We start from the raw sequence: 20862 nt of genomic DNA, 5'->3' as shown, positions 1-20862 counted from the left end.
TGTGTTCTGAATATATATATACTTAATATATTTAATTTATTGCAATTATCACCTTTGGTGATTGGTGGAGAAATTAATATCCTAAAACTTATAAATACAGCGCTTGCTCTTAAATTATAAACAGTAGCGAGTTGCTCTCGAGCTATTTTCCCCAAAATAACTCATTTCTTCCAACATATTAATTGCTGGAGAAGTGGGTAGAATTTCTTGTAACAACTTCACTGGCTTCCGATCAGATACCGCATTCAATTCAAGCTTCTCCTTCTTACCTACAAATGCACTCAGTCTGCTGCCCCTCACTATCTTTCTACCCTCATCTCCCCTTACGTTCCCGCCCGTAACCTCCGTTCACAGGATAAATCCCTCCTCTCAGTACCCTTCTCCACCACCGCCAACTCCAGGCTCCGCTCATTCTGCCTCGCCTCACCCTATGCTTGGAACAACCTTCCTGAACCCTTACGCCAAGTCCCCTCCCTGCCCGTCTTCAAGTCTTTGCTTAAAGCCCACCTCTTCAATGCTGCGTTCGGAACCTAACCCTTACTGTTCAGTGAATCCAGACTGCCCCAATTTGACTGCCCCTATCGGACCGACCGTTCACTTGTCTATTAGATTGTAAGCTCTTTGAGCAGGGACTGTCTCTCTTTGTTAAATTGTACAGCGCTGCGTAACCCTAGTAGCGCTCTAGCAATGTTAAGTAGTAGTAGTAGCCAAATGGCCACAGTAACCACTAACTCCTCCTTTTCCTAAGGGATGCCATGTGCCTGTCCCACACTTTCTTAAATTTTGACACAGTCCTCATCTCCACGACCTCTACTGGGAGGCCATTCCACGCATCCACCCAGTGGCGTACCAAGGGGGGGCGGTGGGGGCGGTCTTCCCCGGGTGCACGCCGCTGGGGGGTGCCGCGACGTGCGCCTGTGGGCTCTGACTTTGCGAACTTCGCTCATTCGCTGCAGCTCCCTCTGCCCCGGAACAGGTTACTTCCTGTTCCGGGGCAGAGGGAGCTGCAGCGAACGAGCGAAGTCGAAGCCCACAGGCATGCGCCGCAGCACCCCCCTCAGCAGCGTGCACCCGGGGGAGGGTGTCATTTCGCCGGGGAAGGGGGAAGGTGTCATTTCGCAGGTGGGGGGGGAGGCGCTGCACCTGGGGGGGGGGTGCATCGGCGATCCGCCCCTGGTGCCATCCACGCTAGGGACGCCACTGCATCCACCACCCTTTCCATGAAAGAGTATTTTCTTAGATTCCTCCTAAGCCTATGACACACAACTCACTTGATTTGTGTCATATTTAGCTCCATTAAGGCCTGATTCACCCAGTTTTATTTCCACAGAGACAGAGATCAGCAGAAAAGCCTTAGTGAATCAGTCCCGTTATTAGCCATTTACAGTAAATAGTATCATAGAGTCCATGGTAATTTTGTATAGCCCCCTCCCTCCTCCACCTAATTATATATGGTTGGTAGGGGCCCACTGAGAATGAGGTTGCTATAGAGGCTCCATGAGGGATACCTTATGGATTCTCTGATGGGGGAAGAGATTCTCCTCCACGTCAAGGCCCGAAGTGTACTATTCTCTGTAAAAGGTGACCCTCCAGTCCAGTAATGGTGTTCTAAAATTACATCTTTACTGATTAACTGTACCATGATGGATGACAACTCAATTGACAACATCAGGGGCCCTTGATCAATGTTGCGTGTTTTCACTTGTAACAACCACCTTTCCCTTTGGAAAGTGCCAGGGTTTAAAGAATGAGCCCAAGGTGTTTCTTAGATGACAGATGAGTTTAGTTGACAGTTCTATAAGTGACCTGCCTCCTTGTAGATGCTCTGATGCCATGCAGGGACTACCTATTGTGTAACAACTTCTAGAAGCCCAGATTCCATTCAAGAATAGTAATGCAACCTGGCATCAGTGTGCCTTATATTTAAATGCCCGCAGATATATCAGCCTGAAAGTTGGCATAACTGAGAACTCCTAAATGTGGCAAGGATGTATTTATTTATTTAGATTTTGCTCACACCTTTTCAGTAGTAGCTCAAGGTGAGTTACATTCAGGTACTGTGGATATTTCTCTGTCCCAGGAGGGCTCACAATCTAAGTTTGTACCTGAGGCAATTGCCCAAGATCACAAGAAGCAGCAGTGGGATTTGAACTGGCCACCTCTGGATTGCAAGACTGGTGCTCTAACCACTAGGCCACTCATGTAGCTTGTGAGTATTCTATAAGTTGAGCGTGTAACTGAAAGACACACCCATGACCCAGCTATGCTCTGCCCACATGTACACCCGCTTGAATTTGAACATATAACATGTTCTTATAGAATAGCGTGTAAGTGCTACTTTTGGCACACATAGGTGCACAAACAGGTGCCTAACCTCAGGATCCTAGTTACAGAATCGCCCTTCATGTGTCACTCGCCAGTTGCTAGATAATAGGAGGATGAAGAAGCACTGGAACAAAAGTCACGAATGTAGTCTGACAAATCAGGTTAACACCAATGTATCAAGAACAGGTAAAATTGTAGTTGGGAATCAGGCACTGGTTGGAGCTGGTGGACAGGTTTGGAATTGGGGGGGGGGGGGGGGGGGGGGGGGAGGGTAAGTACGTGTGTAACAAATGAGTTCTTTAATAACTATAAGAAAAGGCTGCAGTTCCAATACTGATGTACAGTCTCTGAATACACAAAGCAGAAGAAGAGGTCAATCTGAAGCACTTTTCATCACTTATATGGTCCCTGGGACTCCATCTGAACTTCTTTAGGGCTTCCTAACTCCCAAGGACTCACTCGATGCCCGAAACATTGATCTGTACTTTGCAATTCCTTTCCTCATCTGGGATCTAATGGCCTTCTTTTTTTCTTCTTCTTGTTCACACAGCCAAACTCTTCCTCAGATCACTGCATCTCTGTACTTCCAGAAGCACCCACACATGACTCCGCTGCAGGCATGCCTAACAGGATACTAAACAGCTTTCTTCTTCAGCTCCAACTCCACACAGAAACTAGAGACCACACCTCCCTTTCCCCTCTCTAGAGATCTTCAGGAATTTCATAGGGACAAGAGACTCCCTTGCTCCCTCCCTGTTTCCTCCTAACCATGAACACATCACTCTCTACTGCATGGAATCCTGGCACACCTCGGACTAAACATCCCAGTGGGCAACTATGCAATCCTTTTGGACTGCTCCACTGTGGTCTCAACAGTGGGGGAGTACCATGGCAAGTGGTCTAGTTCAATGGTTCCAAAACCAGTCCAGTGCAACCCACCCCTCCCAGCCCTTTGGGGTTTCAAGATATCTGCAATGAATATTCATGAGATAGACATGCAATGGAGACTGCACATGCAAATCTATCTCAATAGCAGACTATGGACTTTTCCTCCAGGAATTTGTCTAAACCTTTTTTAAACTTAGATACTCTAACCGCTGTTACCATATCCTCTGGCAACGAGTTCCAGAGCTTAACAATTCTTTGAGTAAAAATATATTTCCTCCTATTTGTTTTACAAGTATTTCCATGTAACTTCCTTGAGTGTCCCTTAGTCTTTGTACCTTTTGAAAGAGTAAAAAATCAATCCACTTCTACTCGTTCTACACCACTCAAACTTATAAAACCATATTTTAATCCTGCGCTCTGATATCCTACCTCTTTTACTAGTATTTTTCTCATGTAGGTAAACATATTAACTAGAAAGCAATTTTTAAACAGGAAAAGAATGTGTGTAAACCCTCCTAACGAGTCTGTTCATTTCTTATATAATCACGAAGGGAACATCTCTTCTTATCGCTGCTGTAAAATATTGAGCTATTTCTGAGGCAAGCTGACGCAGCAGCCACCCAATCTGGCAATCCTAAAATAGCCCAGACAGCTGGATCGCGGAAGATGTCTGCCCCATTAGGATCCTAGACCAGCAAAGAGGAGATCTGCCACTGAGTCAACAGCCAGCAGTCAGTCACCACAGATGAGCAAGTGTTCAAAGTCACTGAAGGTTATAAGGGTTTTTTTTTTTTACTACAGGTACACAGTACAGCAACACCTCAGTGTATTTAATTCACCAATGTGAAACGTATGTAACCATAAAATCATAGGATTCTGAGTGTGATACATATGGTTTCGATATATGTATTCAGGTTCGGAGTGTTCATCCGTGCTGCAAGTTATGGATAGTAGAATCTGATAGATCACCGAAAAGCAACAGAGCCTGGATACTTTTAGCATATGCATTTGAAATCTTTTTTTTCCCCACTTTATTTTCTACAACATAGGTCTATGACTATTTATAAACTGTAAAAAGTTCAATTAAATGCAGAGGTGTGGAATTCCAACCCGCAAATCAATCCCATCTGGTCCACCATCGGACTCCCCCGAATAGCAGAAACTTTGCTCCTGCCTCCTCTCTACGTTGACCCCTCCCCCATCCAAATAAAAGGTGGGAATGGAGCAGGCGCTCCCACTGCATCTGTACCCTCGTCTCTCTCTCCCTCCGACAGAATCAAAAGTTCATGGTGAGAGAAGAGCTCTGCCTTAGCTCACTCCCATCCCTCCTAGGAGCAAATGTTCATCACAGGGGTAGAGCAAGAGCTCCTGCGATATCACTGCCTAGCTGTCAGTCCTTGATCACATGCCCTGCTGCTACTGGTGCAGTCCTAGGAAGTTCATTTTACAGCTGGCTGAGGGGGAGTGGGAAACAGAGAGAGGGAAACTGTGGGACACATCTGGGGCAGGGGAGGAGGAAGAGGATATGGGGAAACTAGTGCAGGCTGAAAGACAGGTAGGTTGGGTGGTGGGAACTGTGTTTTATATTTAAATGCAGTGTTTGTAAGCATACTAATCCACAACTGTTTCCTTTTTCTATATATAGTGTCTATTTTGTTTTCTCATTATTATGTGTGTTTAATATTGTGCACTGCAATAAGGGGCCCTTTTAATAAAGTACGGTAAGCCCACCATATCAACCCGGAACTATCGCTGGCAGGGCCACCAAGAGACAGAGCCGGGCCCCGGGCAGGGCCACTGATGCCGGCCCCTCCCCCCACTCAGGAAGCAGCCTTCGGGCCCCTCCACTTGGGACGCAACCCCCAGGCCCCCCCCCCACACTTGGGATGCAGCCGCCGGGCCCAACCTGGAATGCAGCCGCTGCTCCTCACTCTCGGGCTGCCACCGAATTCCAGGGCTGGGTCCCTCTTGGAGGCTGGGGAGTAGCAGATGCACTGATGTGGGGGGACCCTGCCCCCTATGTCAGTGCATCTGCTCCTCCTCAGCCTCCAACGGGGGCCCGCCACCGCTGTCTGTCTTTCACCTGCTCCAGTGTGCCGGGACCGGTTCCCAATAAGGAGCTGGAGAGAGACAGACCCCGGGGCCCCAGGCCCAGGGCATTGCGCCCCCGTCTTGGCGGCCCTGATCTCCAGCTGTATGCGGCTGCTGGTGGTAGTTCCACCCCCAATACACAGCATTTCCAGTATTGCTGTAATTTTTGTAAAATTAATACCGCAGGGGGTTATCCGGTGGTATTCAGGCAGCACCGCACACTGCCAGGTTAACGCAGGAGTCTTTACTGCCACCTCAGTGGGTGGTGGTAAGTCCTCCCCCTGAGATGGCCGTGCGGCAAGCAGGGGCGTAGCTTCTATGGAGCCACAGGGGCCTGGGCCCCCATAGATTTGGTCCTGAGCCCCCTGCCAACGACCCTCTCAACCCCCCCTCCCGCCGCCAACCCGCCATCAACCCGCCGTCACCGTCTGCTACCTTTGCTGGTGGGGGACCCCAACCCCCGCCAGCCGAAGTCTTCTTCCTTTGTTAGGTTGCTGAGTCTGACGTCCTGCACGTACAACGTGCAGGATGTCAGACTCACAGAAACAGAACGAAGCCTTGCGCCGGAAGAAGAGGACCTCGGCTGGCGGGGGTTGGGGTCCCCCCCAGCAAAGGTAGGCAAGGGTGGCAGCGGGGGAGGGTTGGTGGCGGGAGGGCGGGTCAAGAGGGTCGTCGGCAGGGGAGGGAGGTCAAAATTGTTGGTGGTCGTGGTGGTGGCGGCGGGGGGGGGGGGGGGGGGGTCGGCGGCTGCGGGGAGGGGGGCTAAAATGTGCCCCCTCACCTCGGGCTCTGGACCTTCCCTCCCGGCGAAGTCTGGCTACGCCCCTGATTCACTTTGAATGGGATCCATTGACATTGCTGTGCAGGAACCGCTAGTGCGGCTTGAAGAGTGGAGGAGTGGCCTAGTGGTTAGGGTGGTGGACTTTGGTCCTGGGGAACTGAGTTCAATTCCCACTTCAGGCACAGGCAGCTCCTTGTGACTCTGGGCAAGTCACTTAACCCTCCATTGCCCCATGTAAGCCACATTGAGCCTGCCATGAGTGGGAAAGCGCAGGGTACAAATGTAATAAAAAAGAGGCCTTAATCAAGCAACAATCACACCTATGAAAAATATCAGAGCTGGTGCTAAAATGTAATTTTTAAAAAAAATCTTCTATTTGCAAACAGAATAAGCTTGGCTGCTATAGATCCCAGATAGAAAAAACACATGACAACAACATACATCACACACAGAGAACACTCAAAGGATCTAACTAAATACAGAATAAGAGACTGCAAACTGAAACTTGTGGACAAAACCTGAATTGTAAAACACGAATCCAGACTTTGTAAGCAGTGAAAGGAAAAGAAACTGAAACACATTTTACTGTTGGGAGAATTCTACTTAAGTGTACAATGCAGGCTACGTGCAGAATTTCTCTTTGTGGAAGGGTAATAGTGAAAACGGTACATTATTATCATCCTGCACAGGCTGAAAGCATCCGTGCTATTCTAGCAGTCCTGATGGAAGAGGATAGTGTATCTACAGCAGCCCACGTGACGTGGGTTGGAAGAAGTGGCTTTCTACAGTGGTACATGTGGCCTGAGATGAAGCCCAGAACAGCCTGGGAGAAAGAGGAAAAGGGGAAGCGGTCAGGCCTGGCATCATGTCCTCTTCTCCATCTCCCCCTTTTGGCTCACATGAGAAAAGAAATCGAGAATAGCTGGAGTTCATGATAGCAATGGTCGTTGGCAGCAGCAGAGGGAAGTACTTGCTATTTGCATGGTACCATTCCCCAGTGATATTACACCTGCCAGTGCCAACAGACCAAGTCACCAGGGACACTGAGATGCTTGTTTGTGATCTTCATAGCTATTCCTCTGGATACTTCGACAGGTTCACAGCACTAATATTCACACTATTTCCTATCTGATAGGAATCTGATAGGAATGGTTCCATGGATTCTTAGCGGAGATTGGGTGGCGACGCCAGGACCGATATGCCCATATCACCCCTCTCCTCAAGTCACTTCACTGGCTTCCGATCAGGTACCGCATACAGTTCAAGCTTCTCCTACTTACCTACAAATGCACTCGATCTGCAGCCCCTCATTACCTCTCTACCCTCATCTCCCCTTACGTTCCTACCCGAAACCTCCGCTCACAGGTCAAATCCCTCCTCTCAGTACCCTTCTCCACCGCCGCCAACTCCAGGCTCCCCCCTTTCTGCCTCGTCTCACCCTATGCTTGGAATAAACTCCCTGAGCCCATATGCCAAGCCCCCTCCCTGCCCATCTTCAAATCCTTACTCAAAACCCACCTCTTCGATGTCGCCTTCGGCACCTAACCACTATACCTCTATTCAGGAAATCTAGACTGCCCCAACTTGACATTTCGTCCTTTAGATTGTAAGCTCCTTTGAGCAGGGACTGTCCTTCTTTGTTAAACTGTACAGCGCTGCGTAACCCTAGTAGCGCTTTAGAAATGTTAAGTAGTAGTAGTAGTAATTGGAAACAAAACGGGAGCTGGGCAGACTTCTACGGTCTACGCCCTGATCGTGACTGAATAGATAGGGATGGGCTGGAGTGTAAATTTTAAGGGGCTTCGATGTTAGCTTCAGAGCTTAGTACAAGAACAGTGCTGGGCAGACTTCTACGGTCTGTGCCCTGAGAAAGGCAAGGACAAATCAAACTCGGGTAGACATATAAAGTATCACATACCATGTAAAATCAGTTTATCTTGTTGGGCAGACTGGATGGACCATACAGGTCTTTATCTGCCGTCATTTACTATGTTACTATGATAATTGGCCTTTCTCAGTGCCGTTTCCAAGGCTTATCCCTTGCTATCCCTTCTGTTTAGCAGTGGTTGTCATCCAGTCCTCTGTACTGCCTAGCCAGTCATGTTTTCAGGCTATCCACAATGAAAATGTATGAGAGATATCTGTATGCAGAGGATGCAGTGTAATGGATCTTCATTATAGATATCCTGAAAATTTGGCTGGCCAAGCAGTTCCTGAAAACCAGATCGAGACCCAATGCTGTATGGAACAAGCTTTTTTTTTTTTCTTCTCTCTACTGCAAGGGTGGGCAAGCTCGGTCCTTGAGGGACACAACTCAGTTGGGTTTTCAGGATTTCCACAATGAATATGCATGAGATCTATTTACATGCACTGCCTCCGTTGTAGGCAAATAGATCTCTTGCATATTCACTGGGGAAATCCTGAAAACCTGACTGGGTTGCTGTCCTGAAGAACTGAGGTTGCCCACCCCTGGTCTACTGGGCTCCTCCTCACTACTATTCAGCCTCATCTGAAAGCTTACCTCATCTCACCTCCTCTCCATCTGGTTCGTAGAAGGTGACTTTTGTTATTTTAGGTGTCTTATAAACAATACCATTGATATTCATTTTACCTATCTCAGAAGGCCAAGAGGCTGTGTCAATTTTGTTGGAATTTGAACGTGTATACCTCAAAGTCTATTGCCAGGGCCGCCGAGAGCCGGAGCCGGGCCCGGGACAAGGCTGCCCACGGCCCCCCCACCCGAGGTCGCTGCCCACCCGAGATCGCCGGGCCCCACCCACCCAAGATCGCTGCCCCCCCCCCCGCCGCCCACCCACCTGAGGTCGCCGGGCCCCCCTCCACCCGCCATCGGGCCGGGCCCTCGGAACTAACCTTAAGCCTCCTTTCACTTCGCAGCAAGCAGCGGCAGGGCAGACCTCTCCTCCTTCCTTCCATGCCCCGCCCTCACGGACGTTATGTCAGGCGAGGGCGGGACATGGAGGGAAGGAGTGGCCTGACCTGCTGCTGCTTGCTGCGAAGTGAAAGGAGGCTTAAGGTTAGTTCTGGGAATGACGGAGGGCGGGCCAGTCGGCGGCACCGGGCCCCCCGGGGACTTTTGTCCCCCCCGTCCCCCCCTCTTGGCGGCCCTGTCTATTGCAATCTGGCTTATATAAGTTTGGCTCTATTGCTCAAACTTCTTCTACATATCTCTCATATACTGTAGGCTTATTAAGAAAGACCGCATCATAACAATCGTAATAAAATATCAGTTCCCCATGTCCGTTTTTTTTTCTGGAATGTGAAGCAATTTTCCAAATAGAAAAAAAGTGAGACTGCACCTCCCACAATGCTTTAGGAGGGAATGAAAAATCCAGATGAATCTGAAAGCGAGTTGGGGGTGAATTAGCAGATCTGCGTGGCAAATAGCTACACACGATTACTGCAAAACAGTACAGCCACACAACTTGGTGCTGAGAATGCAATTACTCCCACGGGCTTCTTGCCTTGCTTTAGAAGATAAATGTGCCCTTTATACCTAGTAATAATATTATATTCTGGTCGTTTTGAAGTTTATGGGAATGTGTCCACGAAAAGAAATCACTGTGCCTCTTCACACAAAGTACTGCTAGTCTGTTCCTAAACTACTCAAGCCCAGAACTCGGTGCAGAGTGGGAAGATTGTGACTAGGTGTCTGCTCTGCCTTGTATCAGATTTTTTTTTTTTTTTTTTAGCCTGGGACTGCTTCTGAAAATAATCTATGATAAATGACAAATTGCTGTGATGTGAGCTATTATCCACGTAGCACCAAGCAATAATGGTGAAAACTCATCTCCTTCCTGGCTCACATTTCTATAGAAGCTTCAGCTCTTTTGTCCCAGACATCATGGAACAAGAAAAGAAATGTTTCAAGGAGGAAAGGCTAGAGTGGAGGAGTGGTCTACTGGTTAGGATGGTGGACTTTGGTCCTGAGGAACTGACTTAGATTCCCGGCACAGGCAGCTCCTTGTGACTCTGGGCAAGTCACTTAACCCTCCATTGCCCCATGTAAGCCGCATTGAGCCTGCCATGAGTGGGAAAGCGCAGGGTACAAATGTAACAAAAACATGGAATGTTGCTACTATTGGAGATTCTACATGGAATGTTGCTACTATTGGAGATTCTACATGGAATGTTGCTATTCCACTAGCAACATTCCATGTAGAAACCTGCCCTTGCAGATCAGCTGCGCAGGCTTCTGTTTCTGTGAGTCTGTCGTCCTACATCAGACTCACAGAAACAGAAGCCTGCGTGGCGATTCCCACCTCAGGCACAGGCAGCTCCTTGTGACTCTGGGCAAGTCACTTAACCCTCCATTGCCCCATGTAAGCCGCATTGAGCCTGCCATGAGTGGGAAAGCGCAGGGTACAAATGTAACAAAAATAAAATAGATACTATTGGAGATTCTACATGGAATGTTGCTATTCCACTAGCAACATTCCATGTAGAAACCTGCCCTTGCAGATCAGCTGCGCAGGCTTCTGTTTCTGTGAGTCTGACGTCCTACATCAGACTCACAGAAACAGAAGCCTGCGTGGCGATTCCCACTTCAGGCACAGGCAGCTCCTTGTGACTCTGGGCAAGTCACTTAACCCTCCATTGCCCCATGTAAGCCGCATTGAGCCTGCCATGAGTGGGAAAGCGCAGGGTACAAATGTAACAAAAATAAAATAGATACTATTGGAGATTCTACATGGAATGTTGCTAGTGGAATAGCAACATTCCATGTAGAAACCTGCCCTTGCAGATCAGCTGCGCAGGCTTCTGTTTCTGTGAGTCTGACGTCCTACATCAGACTCACAGAAACAGAAGCCTGCGTGGCGATTCCCACCTCAGGCACAGGCAGCTCCTTGTGACTCTGGGCAAGTCACTTAACCCTCCATTGCCCCATGTAAGCCGCATTGAGCCTGCCATGAGTGGGAAAGCGCAGGGTACAAATGTAACAAAAATAAAATAGATACTATTGGAGATTCTACATGGAATGTTGCCACTATTAGAGATTCTATATGGAATGTTGCTATTCCACTAGCAACATTCCATGTAGAAGGCTGCGCAGGCTTCTGTTTCTGTGAGTCTGACGTCCTGCACGTACGTGCAGGACGTCAGACTCACAGAAGCAGAAGCCTGCGCGGCCACATTGATGATCTGCAAGGGCCAGGCACAGGCAGCTCCTTGTGACTCTGGGCAAGTCACTTAACCCTCCATTGCCCCATGTAAGCCGCATTGAGCCTGCCATGAGTGGGAAAACACGGGGTACAAATGTAACAAAAATAAACTCAAGTTTACAGCTACTGATGCTATATAAGCTTTATCTCAAAAGCTAGTATATGCATGCACCAACCTCCAAAATGACTGGGGTGACAAGCACGATAGAAATGACCCCTCCCTAGGCAGCATCCACTACCATCCACAAAGCTGGCCCCTATGCATGAAATCCCTAAAAGGAGCACCCGGACTTCATTTTTATCCATTACCTGGAAGAACATATATGATAGCACTCAAATGCAGTTTAAGTGCTTCTTTTTCTTCTTTCTTTTTTTCTTAACCTTACATAAATTCTTATCAGCAGAATAGCATTTTTGATCTTCCAAGCACTGCCTTGATGAAGATCATTAGCAGCTGCTCATGAACAGAGCACTGAATCTCTTCATTCTCCCCGGCAGTTGCGATGTCGGAAAAATGTAGAGGAAAAATGACATTTTTCTATCTTTTTGCTGCACAGTAGCACATTAATGGAAGCAAGCACATTTACAAGTGCACTGCATCCCACAGACGATTAAAGAATTGCACCCAGAGAAACCAAATTCGGCACGTCGTCACGCCCAATCACTTCCAAGGCAAAAACTTTCTACATTTCAGCTTTTATCTACTGACAGAGACCAAAACGCTCGGCTTCACAAATCTGTGATCTAGCTCGGTTATTTCTTTGCAATGATCTCACCCCTTACGCATCTTATGAACAGTTGATAACAAAAATGAATACTATAAATATTAAAGGGAAATGAAGTTCCTAGAGACCTTTAAAAAAAAAAAAAATTCTCTTCTTGGAATACTTACATTCATCTTGTCTATTTTTCTCTTTCAAGTCATATTAGCAGAAAAGTGCCAATCAGAAGCATAGTTAAAAGAAAGCAGGGCGCGTCTGCGGATATTGGTCTCTGCTGCTTCTCTTTCCCTTCCGAAACCATGCGGCCAGGACTTGCTCGCCGAGTTCAGAAATAGATCCACTTGGCATCACACGTTCAGCAGAGACTCTTCCTAGCAGCTGTCAAACTTCAGTGGAACTGAATGGGGAGGGGGGGGGGGGGAGGGAGCCCAAATACCCTGCAATTCAATCATCCCTCAAAACCGACTGGCCGGGGGTTTTGCGTGTGCTCGAAAGCGTCTCAGCTCTCCAACTGCAAAGCAGTCTGTGAAGCATCCTGCGAGAATGAGGAGAGAGCTGAGCAGTCCAAAAGCCTCCCCCCTTTTTCATTCATCGACCTTGGGAGAGGGGGAAAAAAAAGTGCATCTCATTTGAATTATTCATAACCCTGTCTTTACTGCTCTACACGCTAAAATGCCTTGACTTCCTTTTCCCACACTGTACTTGCATTGCACTTTGCATCAGTTCTTGCGAAGTCCTGTAATCTTACCTCACCTGCCTTCCATTTTTTATGATATTATATAGTCCGTTTGCATTACTGGTCTTACTGCAAATTATCAGCAAGAACTGTCTGGATTCTCCTTCAGCTAAGGCTGTCAGACTTGCAGAAAGTACGTTAAGAAAGACGTCGGTTCAAACGTAAGATTTAGTCCACGAACGCAGTGATTTCTAAGCAGAGGGCGATTGTTTAGGAAATAGTATGTGGGTATTAATCTAGTTAACCCTATACCCTACTACCCATTTCTTAATGCACATGCTAACGAAGACTAGAAAATATCGTTTTATTCTTTAATGAAACTATAGAGGCATTGATACCTATGAAGAAAACCATGCTGCTTTGAAGGCTGGTGCTGAAAAATCAATAGCTGTTGTAACTGCTTTTGCAAGGTACCTTTAATCTGACTGAGTTCTGCTTAGGTCTTCAGTGCTGACACAAGGCTCGCGCCAGTGACGAGTCACTGAGCCTGAATGGAACGGCCTGAAGCATGACGTCATGGTCCCAGGCTGCCGGAGCCCAGCCTCTGCCTCCCAGTGAATAAAATGATCACCATAGTAACTGCATAATACACATGCATTTGCAACACAAGTCCTTTTCGGTTCTTCTCTTATAGAGATGGCATTTATTTAATTTAGCATCAGATCCAACAATTAGCTTGTGCACAGGAAGCTAATGACTCCTTGAGTCCCTGCTGTTTTTTCTTTATGACTGAAAGATACAAAAAAAATCTCTCTATTGTTTTCTAAAGTGTTAAAGAGAATTTTAGCCAGCAGTAAATTCCTGTGAAATAAAATCAAACGGCTGAACTAACAACGTTTGGCTGTAACTTAGTTGCTACGCGTTAGGTGTGCTCTTCTGGTTTATAAATCTAGATGGGTCAATATAGGTGCCACTGAGAAGCATATTCAGAGGCACTAGCTGGTGTCCTTACAGATTGCATTAGCACTATCCAGATAGTGTCAGGTTGGAGCCAGAACGGTCCTGGAACTTAATCTGGACAGAGATGTTTTTTCATCAGGCTATCCAGATAATTTAGAACAGAAAAAGGCTAGCCTAAGTTATCTGGATAAGTTATCCAAACAGACATAAATAGAGCCACTATCCCCTGGATTTTATACATGGCACTCAAACTTGCACTCCATCCTGAGATTCATGTGCAAATATAAACTAGATAACGAGTCATTAATGATCAACAATTGGCTGTTAACAAGCAGTTATTGATGTTAATTGGAAGTAATTTGGATTTGCAGGCAGACCAGGCTGCATGTGATTCTATAAAGAGCCATGCCCAAATCTGCTGGTGTGCAACCCAAAAGAGGGCGTGGCCACAAGAGGGGCATGGGCATTCAGAAGAGAGGCACACAGTGTTACAGAATTCCAACTTCTGTGCCAGGATTTACACCAGGTTTCAGTTGGTGTAAGTCCTTGCGCCCAAAGCTGGGTGTGCGAATCCCCACTAGGTGCTATTTTATAATGGGCACTAATCCCAGATCGATCTTTATAGAATGGAGCTCAGCACTGATTTTTCCTGCATTAATCCGACCCTACCAGGGTAAGTTCTACTGCACTGGAGAAATTCTATAAAAGGGCTCCTCAATTTAGGTGCCTCAGTAATGTAGGTTGAATGCTTATTCTATATGGACACTTGGGCACCCAAGGGTCCTTCTTGAGTACTATTGTACATTTGGGTGCCCGATATTAGTGTATATTTAGGCACCATGCTCTGCCCACGTGAACACCTCTGTTACAAATGCACACTGTGCCATTTGAGTGCCTATTGTAGAATGCCACTTAGGCTGACTGCTATCTGGATAGTGGTGCTGACAGTGGCATACCTAGCTTGTTGGCCACCCAGGGCGGGTTGCCGCTGTACCCCCCTGATGCAGCAACTCCCCAGTGCACCACATCCTCTGAAGTGCATCCCATCCCCTCCTTTCCTCCTAGCAAGAGGGTGCGTGAAGCTTGCACGCGGCTGCCGGTCCTGCCCCAGAACAGGAAGGAAAGTCAGAGGGGGCAGAGGACCGGCAGAGCAGACAGCTGCACATCTGCTCTGTGCACCCCCTTACTGGCTGCACCTGGGGTAGACCACCCCCACCATCCCACCCTCGGTATGCTACTGGGTGCTGAACACCCAAATATATTTTTGACTGCCGTGGCTGGTGTTTAAATAAACCCCTGCTGCAGCGGCTGAATGTTGACCTGGACTGTTTTCTATAACTTTCCTCAGAAATAAAACTTTACCACAAGTTTGATGGTGGGCAGACTGGAAGGGCCAGTTGGTCCTTGTGTGGTCTCATGTACTCTGGCACAAGTCCACATTTCATCCTCAGAACAAGAAACTCCTGAAGCAGAGAATGTAAAGAAAGAGCAGACGGGAGAAGACTTCAATGCTAGGGGTGTGCAGCCCAAAAGGTTTTGTTTTTTTGTTGTTTCCAATGTAGTTTAAAGGAATTTTCATGGGTGGTGGTGGTAGTGGGGGGGGGGGGGGGGGGGGGGGGGGGAGCTCAATTTTTCATTATGGGAGCAGTATTGTTGGTAGTGCTTATGTTTTCTGAGTATGCCTTCTTTCCAAAAGAGTGCACTGTCCTTTGAAAAAGTGTTCATTCTTTCCAAAAGAGGGCATACCCTTTATCATGTGCATAATTGTATACACATGCACACATGATCAGAAAAGAGTTAGTGATCTGTAACCTGTCATTAAAAACATTTGTAGTACATGAAGACTGGAAGGTGGCCAATATAATGCCTACATTTAAAAAGGGTTCCAGGGGCAGTCTGGGAAATTACAGACCAGTAAGTCTAATATCAGGGCTGGGCAAAATAGTGGAAACTATTATAAAGAATAAAATTACTGAACACATAGACAAACGTGGTTTACTGTGCAGAGTCAACATGAATTCAGCCAAGGAAAGTCTTGCCTTATCAATTTGCTTCATTTCTTTGAAGGCGTGAATAAACATTTGGATAAAGGAGAGTTAGTTGATGCGGTGTATCTAGATTTTCAGAAAGCTTTTGACAAAGTCCCTCATGGAGACTCCTGAGGAAATTAAAGAGCCATGGGATAGGAGGAATGATCTATTGTGGATTAGGAACTGTCTAATGGATAACAAAAAACAGAGGGTAGGACTAAATGGTTATTTCTCTCAGCGGAGGAGGGTGAATAGTGGAGTGCCCCAGGGATCTGAACTGAGACTGGTGATATTTAATATATTTATAAATGATCTAGAAATGGGAACAGTGAATGAAGTGATTACATTTGCAGATGACACAAAACTATTCAAAGCTGTTAAAAATGTATGCGGACTGTGAAAAATTGCAGGAAGACCTCAGGAAATTGGAAGATTGGTCATCCAAATGGCAGATGAGATTTAATGTGGACAAGTGCAAGTGATGCACCTTGGGAAGAATAATCCAAATCATAGTTACTTGATGTTAGGTCTTAGGAGTCAGCAACTAAGAAAAAGATCTAGGTGTTGTGGACAATATGCTGGAATCTCCTGCCAAAAAAGCAAATAGAATGCTAGGAATGATTAAGAAAGGGATAGAAAATAAGGCAAAGAATTCTATAATGCCTCTATATCGCTCCATGGTGCGACCACACCGTGTGCAATTCTGGTTACTGTATGTCAATAAATATAGAAAAGATATGGAAAAGATTCAAAGAAGGGCGACCAACATGAGAAAGGGGATGTGATTCCTCTCATATGAGGAAAGGCTTAAGAGGTTAGGACTCTTCAGCTTGGAAAAGAGACGGCTGAGGGGGGATATGATTGAGGTCTACTAAATCCTGAGTGCTGTAGAAAGGGTAAACGTGAATCAATTGCTTTTTCTGAAGAAGAAGGGTTATTCTATTCTATTCTGTTCTGCGACTTCTATACCACTTTAACAAAATCACAACAAGAATAATATCACAATAATATATATCATGTACACATTATGCATTACAATACCAACAATGAAACAGTTTACCAAGAAAATAAGTAAGATTTTAGCTTTTTAAGAAAAAGACTATGGTCAAGTATTAACCTCAGAGCCACTGGTAGACTATTCCAAACTCTTGGACCTTGAAACACAAAAGAGTATTCCCAGACAGATTTTAATTTCAACTTCTTCATAGATGGAATATCAAGAATCAAATTTTTTTTCAACTCCTTAAGTAATCCCTTGATCCTGGGTATGATATTACATTTCCCACCATAATAGAGTTCAAACCATAAATACACTATACACCGATGAATTTTGCATGCTATGTTAAATTGCATATGTGTTCCCAATCTTAACCAAGGTAAACTACTCAATAATGGACTAGCTTCGCTGAATTTTCCTAAGCCAAAAATCAGATGAGCTGCAGTGTTTTGGAGAAGTTGAAGACGACACATCTTTTGTTTGTTAACACTACAATACAAAGAATTGCAGTAATCAAGTAATGGTAGTACTGAGGTTTGTGTAACTATTTGAAATCCTGTAGGATTTAAAAAGATGTTCAGAGAAATTGGAGTTTCCTGAAATGAAAAAAAAAAAAACCCAGTCCTGACTAAAGCATTAATCTGATCTTCATAAGTAAGCCTAGAATCTAAAACTACTCCAAGTACTCTCGACTTAGAATCAATCCTTACAGAAATACCTGAAGAAAGATTTAGTACTTCTGATGACACTTTTTGATAATCTTCAAACCACACAATTTTGGTCTTTTGAGCCCTTAATGCCGCCCATTGATCTAGTGGTAAGGGCTCATGCGCTACACTCAAGGTGACTGGTCGGCACATGCCAACTGCTGATTACTGCTGGAAACGCCGCGTGTGGGAGGAAAAAAAATAAATAAATCATCCAGGCATTACGGGCGTGTGGCAAATATGAAATTAATGCCAGGGGGAGGGGGGTACAGTAGCCTTGCGGTAGTCTAATTTTCGCATTCCTCACGTACATAGAGCCTAACGCGCCTTTGTAAAAGGGCCCTTAAATTCCAATTTCCAAGTGGTAAAAAGAACAAAAGAAAACCTATAGTTTTCTTACTATCATTATTTAGAAACTGACCGACCATAAAGTCCAAATCCTTCTCTACCATATTCTACAAGTTTGATGTTATAAAAATCCTTCTACAATAACGCTAACCCAATTCCCCTTTTATCTGATCTAATACAATGGATAATTCAGTAGCCAATTGGGCAAATTGATAAAATTAGAGGTTAATTCAAATCTGGAAGCCATGTTTCAGTAATCAAAATTACTCCAGGTTGTCTTTCATAGTTAAGTCTCCAATTAAATCTTTTTTGTTGTACACAGAGCGAGCATTAAAATAGATGTTTTCAACTACCGCATAATTTTCAGCAGGAAAAGTATCCAACTTAACCTTTATCAAGTTATCCAAATTTTGGCTTCTAACTTTCCTCTTTATAATTTTATTTCCATACACTACCTCAGGTATACATTGAGGCAATTGCATGCAATCTATAACCTCATACATAATATTCAAATTTGCCTTATGACTACCCTTAACCCATCTAATTCCTTTACAAATTGTTGGAATAAAAAAGAATTTGAAACGCCAATACTACTCAACTCTTCCCCACCCAATAATCCAAAACCCAAATATAAGAGACCCAATCGCTTATCCAAAGCTTGATAAAAAGCCCAATTACTCAAATATAAACTCCCAATTCTTAGTTAAGTCGCTGCTTCAAAACACTGCACATAAGCACGTGCTAAGGTGCGCACCTTTGGCGACATGCTGAATGGTGGTGCATTGTTAAGCACCTTGACTTAAAGGGCTCTTACTACTACTACTTATCATTTCTATAGGTCTACTAGACGTACATAGCGATGTACACTCGAACATGAAGAGACAGTCCCTGCTTGACAGAGCTTACAATGTATTTAGGACAGACAAACAGGACAAACAAGAGATAAGGGAATATTAAAGCGAGGATGATAAAATAAGGGTTCTGAACAAGTGAATAAGGGTTAGGACTTAAAAGCAGCATCAAAAAGGTGGGCTTTTAGCTTAGATTTGAAGACGGCCAGAGATGAAGCTTGACGTACCGGCTCAGGAAGTCTATTCCAGGCATATGGTGCAGCAAGATAAAAGGAACAGAGTCTGGAGTTAGCAGTGGAGGAGAAGGGTGCAGATAAGAGATTTACCCAGTGAATGGAGTTCCCGTGGAGGAATATAGGGAGAGATGAGAGTAGAGAGGTACTGAGGAGCTGCAGAGTGAATGCTCTTATAGGTCAATAAGAGGAATTTGAACTGTATGCGGAAACGGATAGGAAGCCAGTGAAGTGACTTGAGGAGAGGGCTAATATGAGCATGACAACACTGGTGGAATATTAGTCGTGCAGCAGGATTTTGAACAGATAGCATCTGATGTTTGCAAAAGTAGGTGGAGCTTGCTCCTACACCCAGACAACCTGTACTGATGGTAAAAAGCTACTTTTGGCAGAGCTTGCTCCCACTCCTCAGATGAAATCAGCTGAATGCTTAGCACTGTAGATGGTAATCAGGCACAAGCAGCAGCTTAAAGGAATAGCGATAGGATAACTCAGCTAAACGCCTTGATTTATAGAGCTTTCAGAGTCTGACGTGTGCAAAAGTAGGCGGAGCATGCTCTCATGCCCGGACAACCTGTCCTAATGGTAAAAGTTAGTTTTGGTGGCGTTTGCTCCCACACCTCAAATCCATCAAAAAGGTAGCAAAATTCCATATAACTGCCTACTTTCATCCTCCACAGGCAAAGGAGTCACTCTACAGCTGCTCCATACAAGCCTTTTCCTGGCAGCAAACTAGCTCTGGCAAGTGGTTTCAGAGCCTGATTGCACATGACAGGAGCTGAAAGCGAAACTATCCCTACTACTACTACTTATCATTTCTATGGACGTACGCAGCGCTGTACACTTGAACATGAAGAGACAGCCCAACAGTTATCTTTGAAAGCTAATCAAAAAAATGTATTAAATTAGTCCAATAAAAAAGGTATCAACTTATTTTCTTTTCTATGTTTTGTTTTATTTCTGTCTATTACCTTCTTTCAAAAAGTGGTAAGACTAGGGCACACTCAATGAAGTTACATGGAAGTACTTTTAAAATGAATAGGAAGAAATATCTTTTCACTCAAAGAATAGTTAAGCTCTGGAATCATTACCAGAGGATGTGGTAACACCGGTTAACAGATCTGGGTTTAAAAATGGTTTGGACAAGTTCCTGGAGAAAAAGTCCATAGTCTGTTATTGAGATGATCATATTGGAAGTCACTGCTTGCCCTGGGATCAGTAGCATGGAATGTTGCCTCTATTTGAGATTCTGAATGGAATGTTGCTAGTTTTCGGGGTTCTACATGGAATGTTGCTACTAATTGGGTTTCTGCCAGGTTCTTGTGACTTGGATTGATTAAAACTTAAGAACAGAAGCCCTAGTTATAAAGATCTACATCATTATGTCTTCACCTGATATCAATTACTCAGAATAAGCTGTTATAAGTCATAAATATATTCAGTTTCACTCCTGTATTGAAATACAACCTTATATCTTGGGGATTTGACAGCAGTGATGGACTCAAGTTCTTGTTGACATGATACTTTTTTTTTTACTCATTTCTCAAAAGTTACCTCCAAAATTATTAGTTGATGAATACATCAACTATCATAATTAACTCATCTGGGAGTTCTTCTTGTATAGAAAACCAAATCCAAAATCATGCCTTTCATTTCTGATTAGACTGATGGGATAGTCTTTCTACTGGTATCATGGCATTCTGTAAGGTAGACAAATAATGTATCACAAAGTATGAATCTCCACAGAGAAGCTATCTTTCTTTCCAGGTCTTGAGAATCAATTTTAATGTCACAGAGAATAATATATTTGTTTCCTCTTGCAACGTGTGAGATCCAAATTATAAGAGATTGACGTAAAACCAGTTTATAAGATCACATTGAATATTCAGCAAGCTTCTGACCATTTCCTGTACATCACACCAACTCTTTCAAGAATACTTAAAATAAAATAACATATGTGAAATTGTCTCATTCTCTTTGATGCAAAACCAGCATTTATTCTTTCTGAGCTCTGAGCTTTGGCATCATGCCTGGGATCCATAATGCCCTGAGCAACAAGAAGAATGTGAATAT

General features: G+C 44.9%; 1 protein-coding gene across 3 annotated transcripts in view; it reads right to left on the bottom strand.

Annotated features, from left to right (window-relative positions):
• LOC115478872 (schwannomin-interacting protein 1) overlaps positions 1-20862 on the bottom strand; it is a 694349-nt gene that overhangs the window by 195287 nt on the left and 478200 nt on the right. The window contains exon 1 of one of the 3 annotated variants that reach the window (XM_030216507.1): positions 12158-12377. The exons of the other annotated variants lie outside the window; for them this stretch is intronic. Within the exon in view, the coding sequence (XP_030072367.1) occupies positions 12158-12163 (6 nt within the window). The 5' untranslated portion in view covers positions 12164-12377. Of the gene's footprint in view, positions 1-12157; positions 12378-20862 lie in introns of those variants that run through there. 3 annotated transcript variants of the gene reach the window in all.

The sequence above is a fragment of the Microcaecilia unicolor genome, chromosome 10 (assembly GCF_901765095.1).
Source record: "Microcaecilia unicolor chromosome 10, aMicUni1.1, whole genome shotgun sequence".
Taxonomy (NCBI): Eukaryota; Metazoa; Chordata; class Amphibia; order Gymnophiona; family Siphonopidae; genus Microcaecilia; species Microcaecilia unicolor.
Note: the sequence above shows the minus strand (reverse complement) of the source record. Positions and strands in the feature narration are given on the sequence as shown.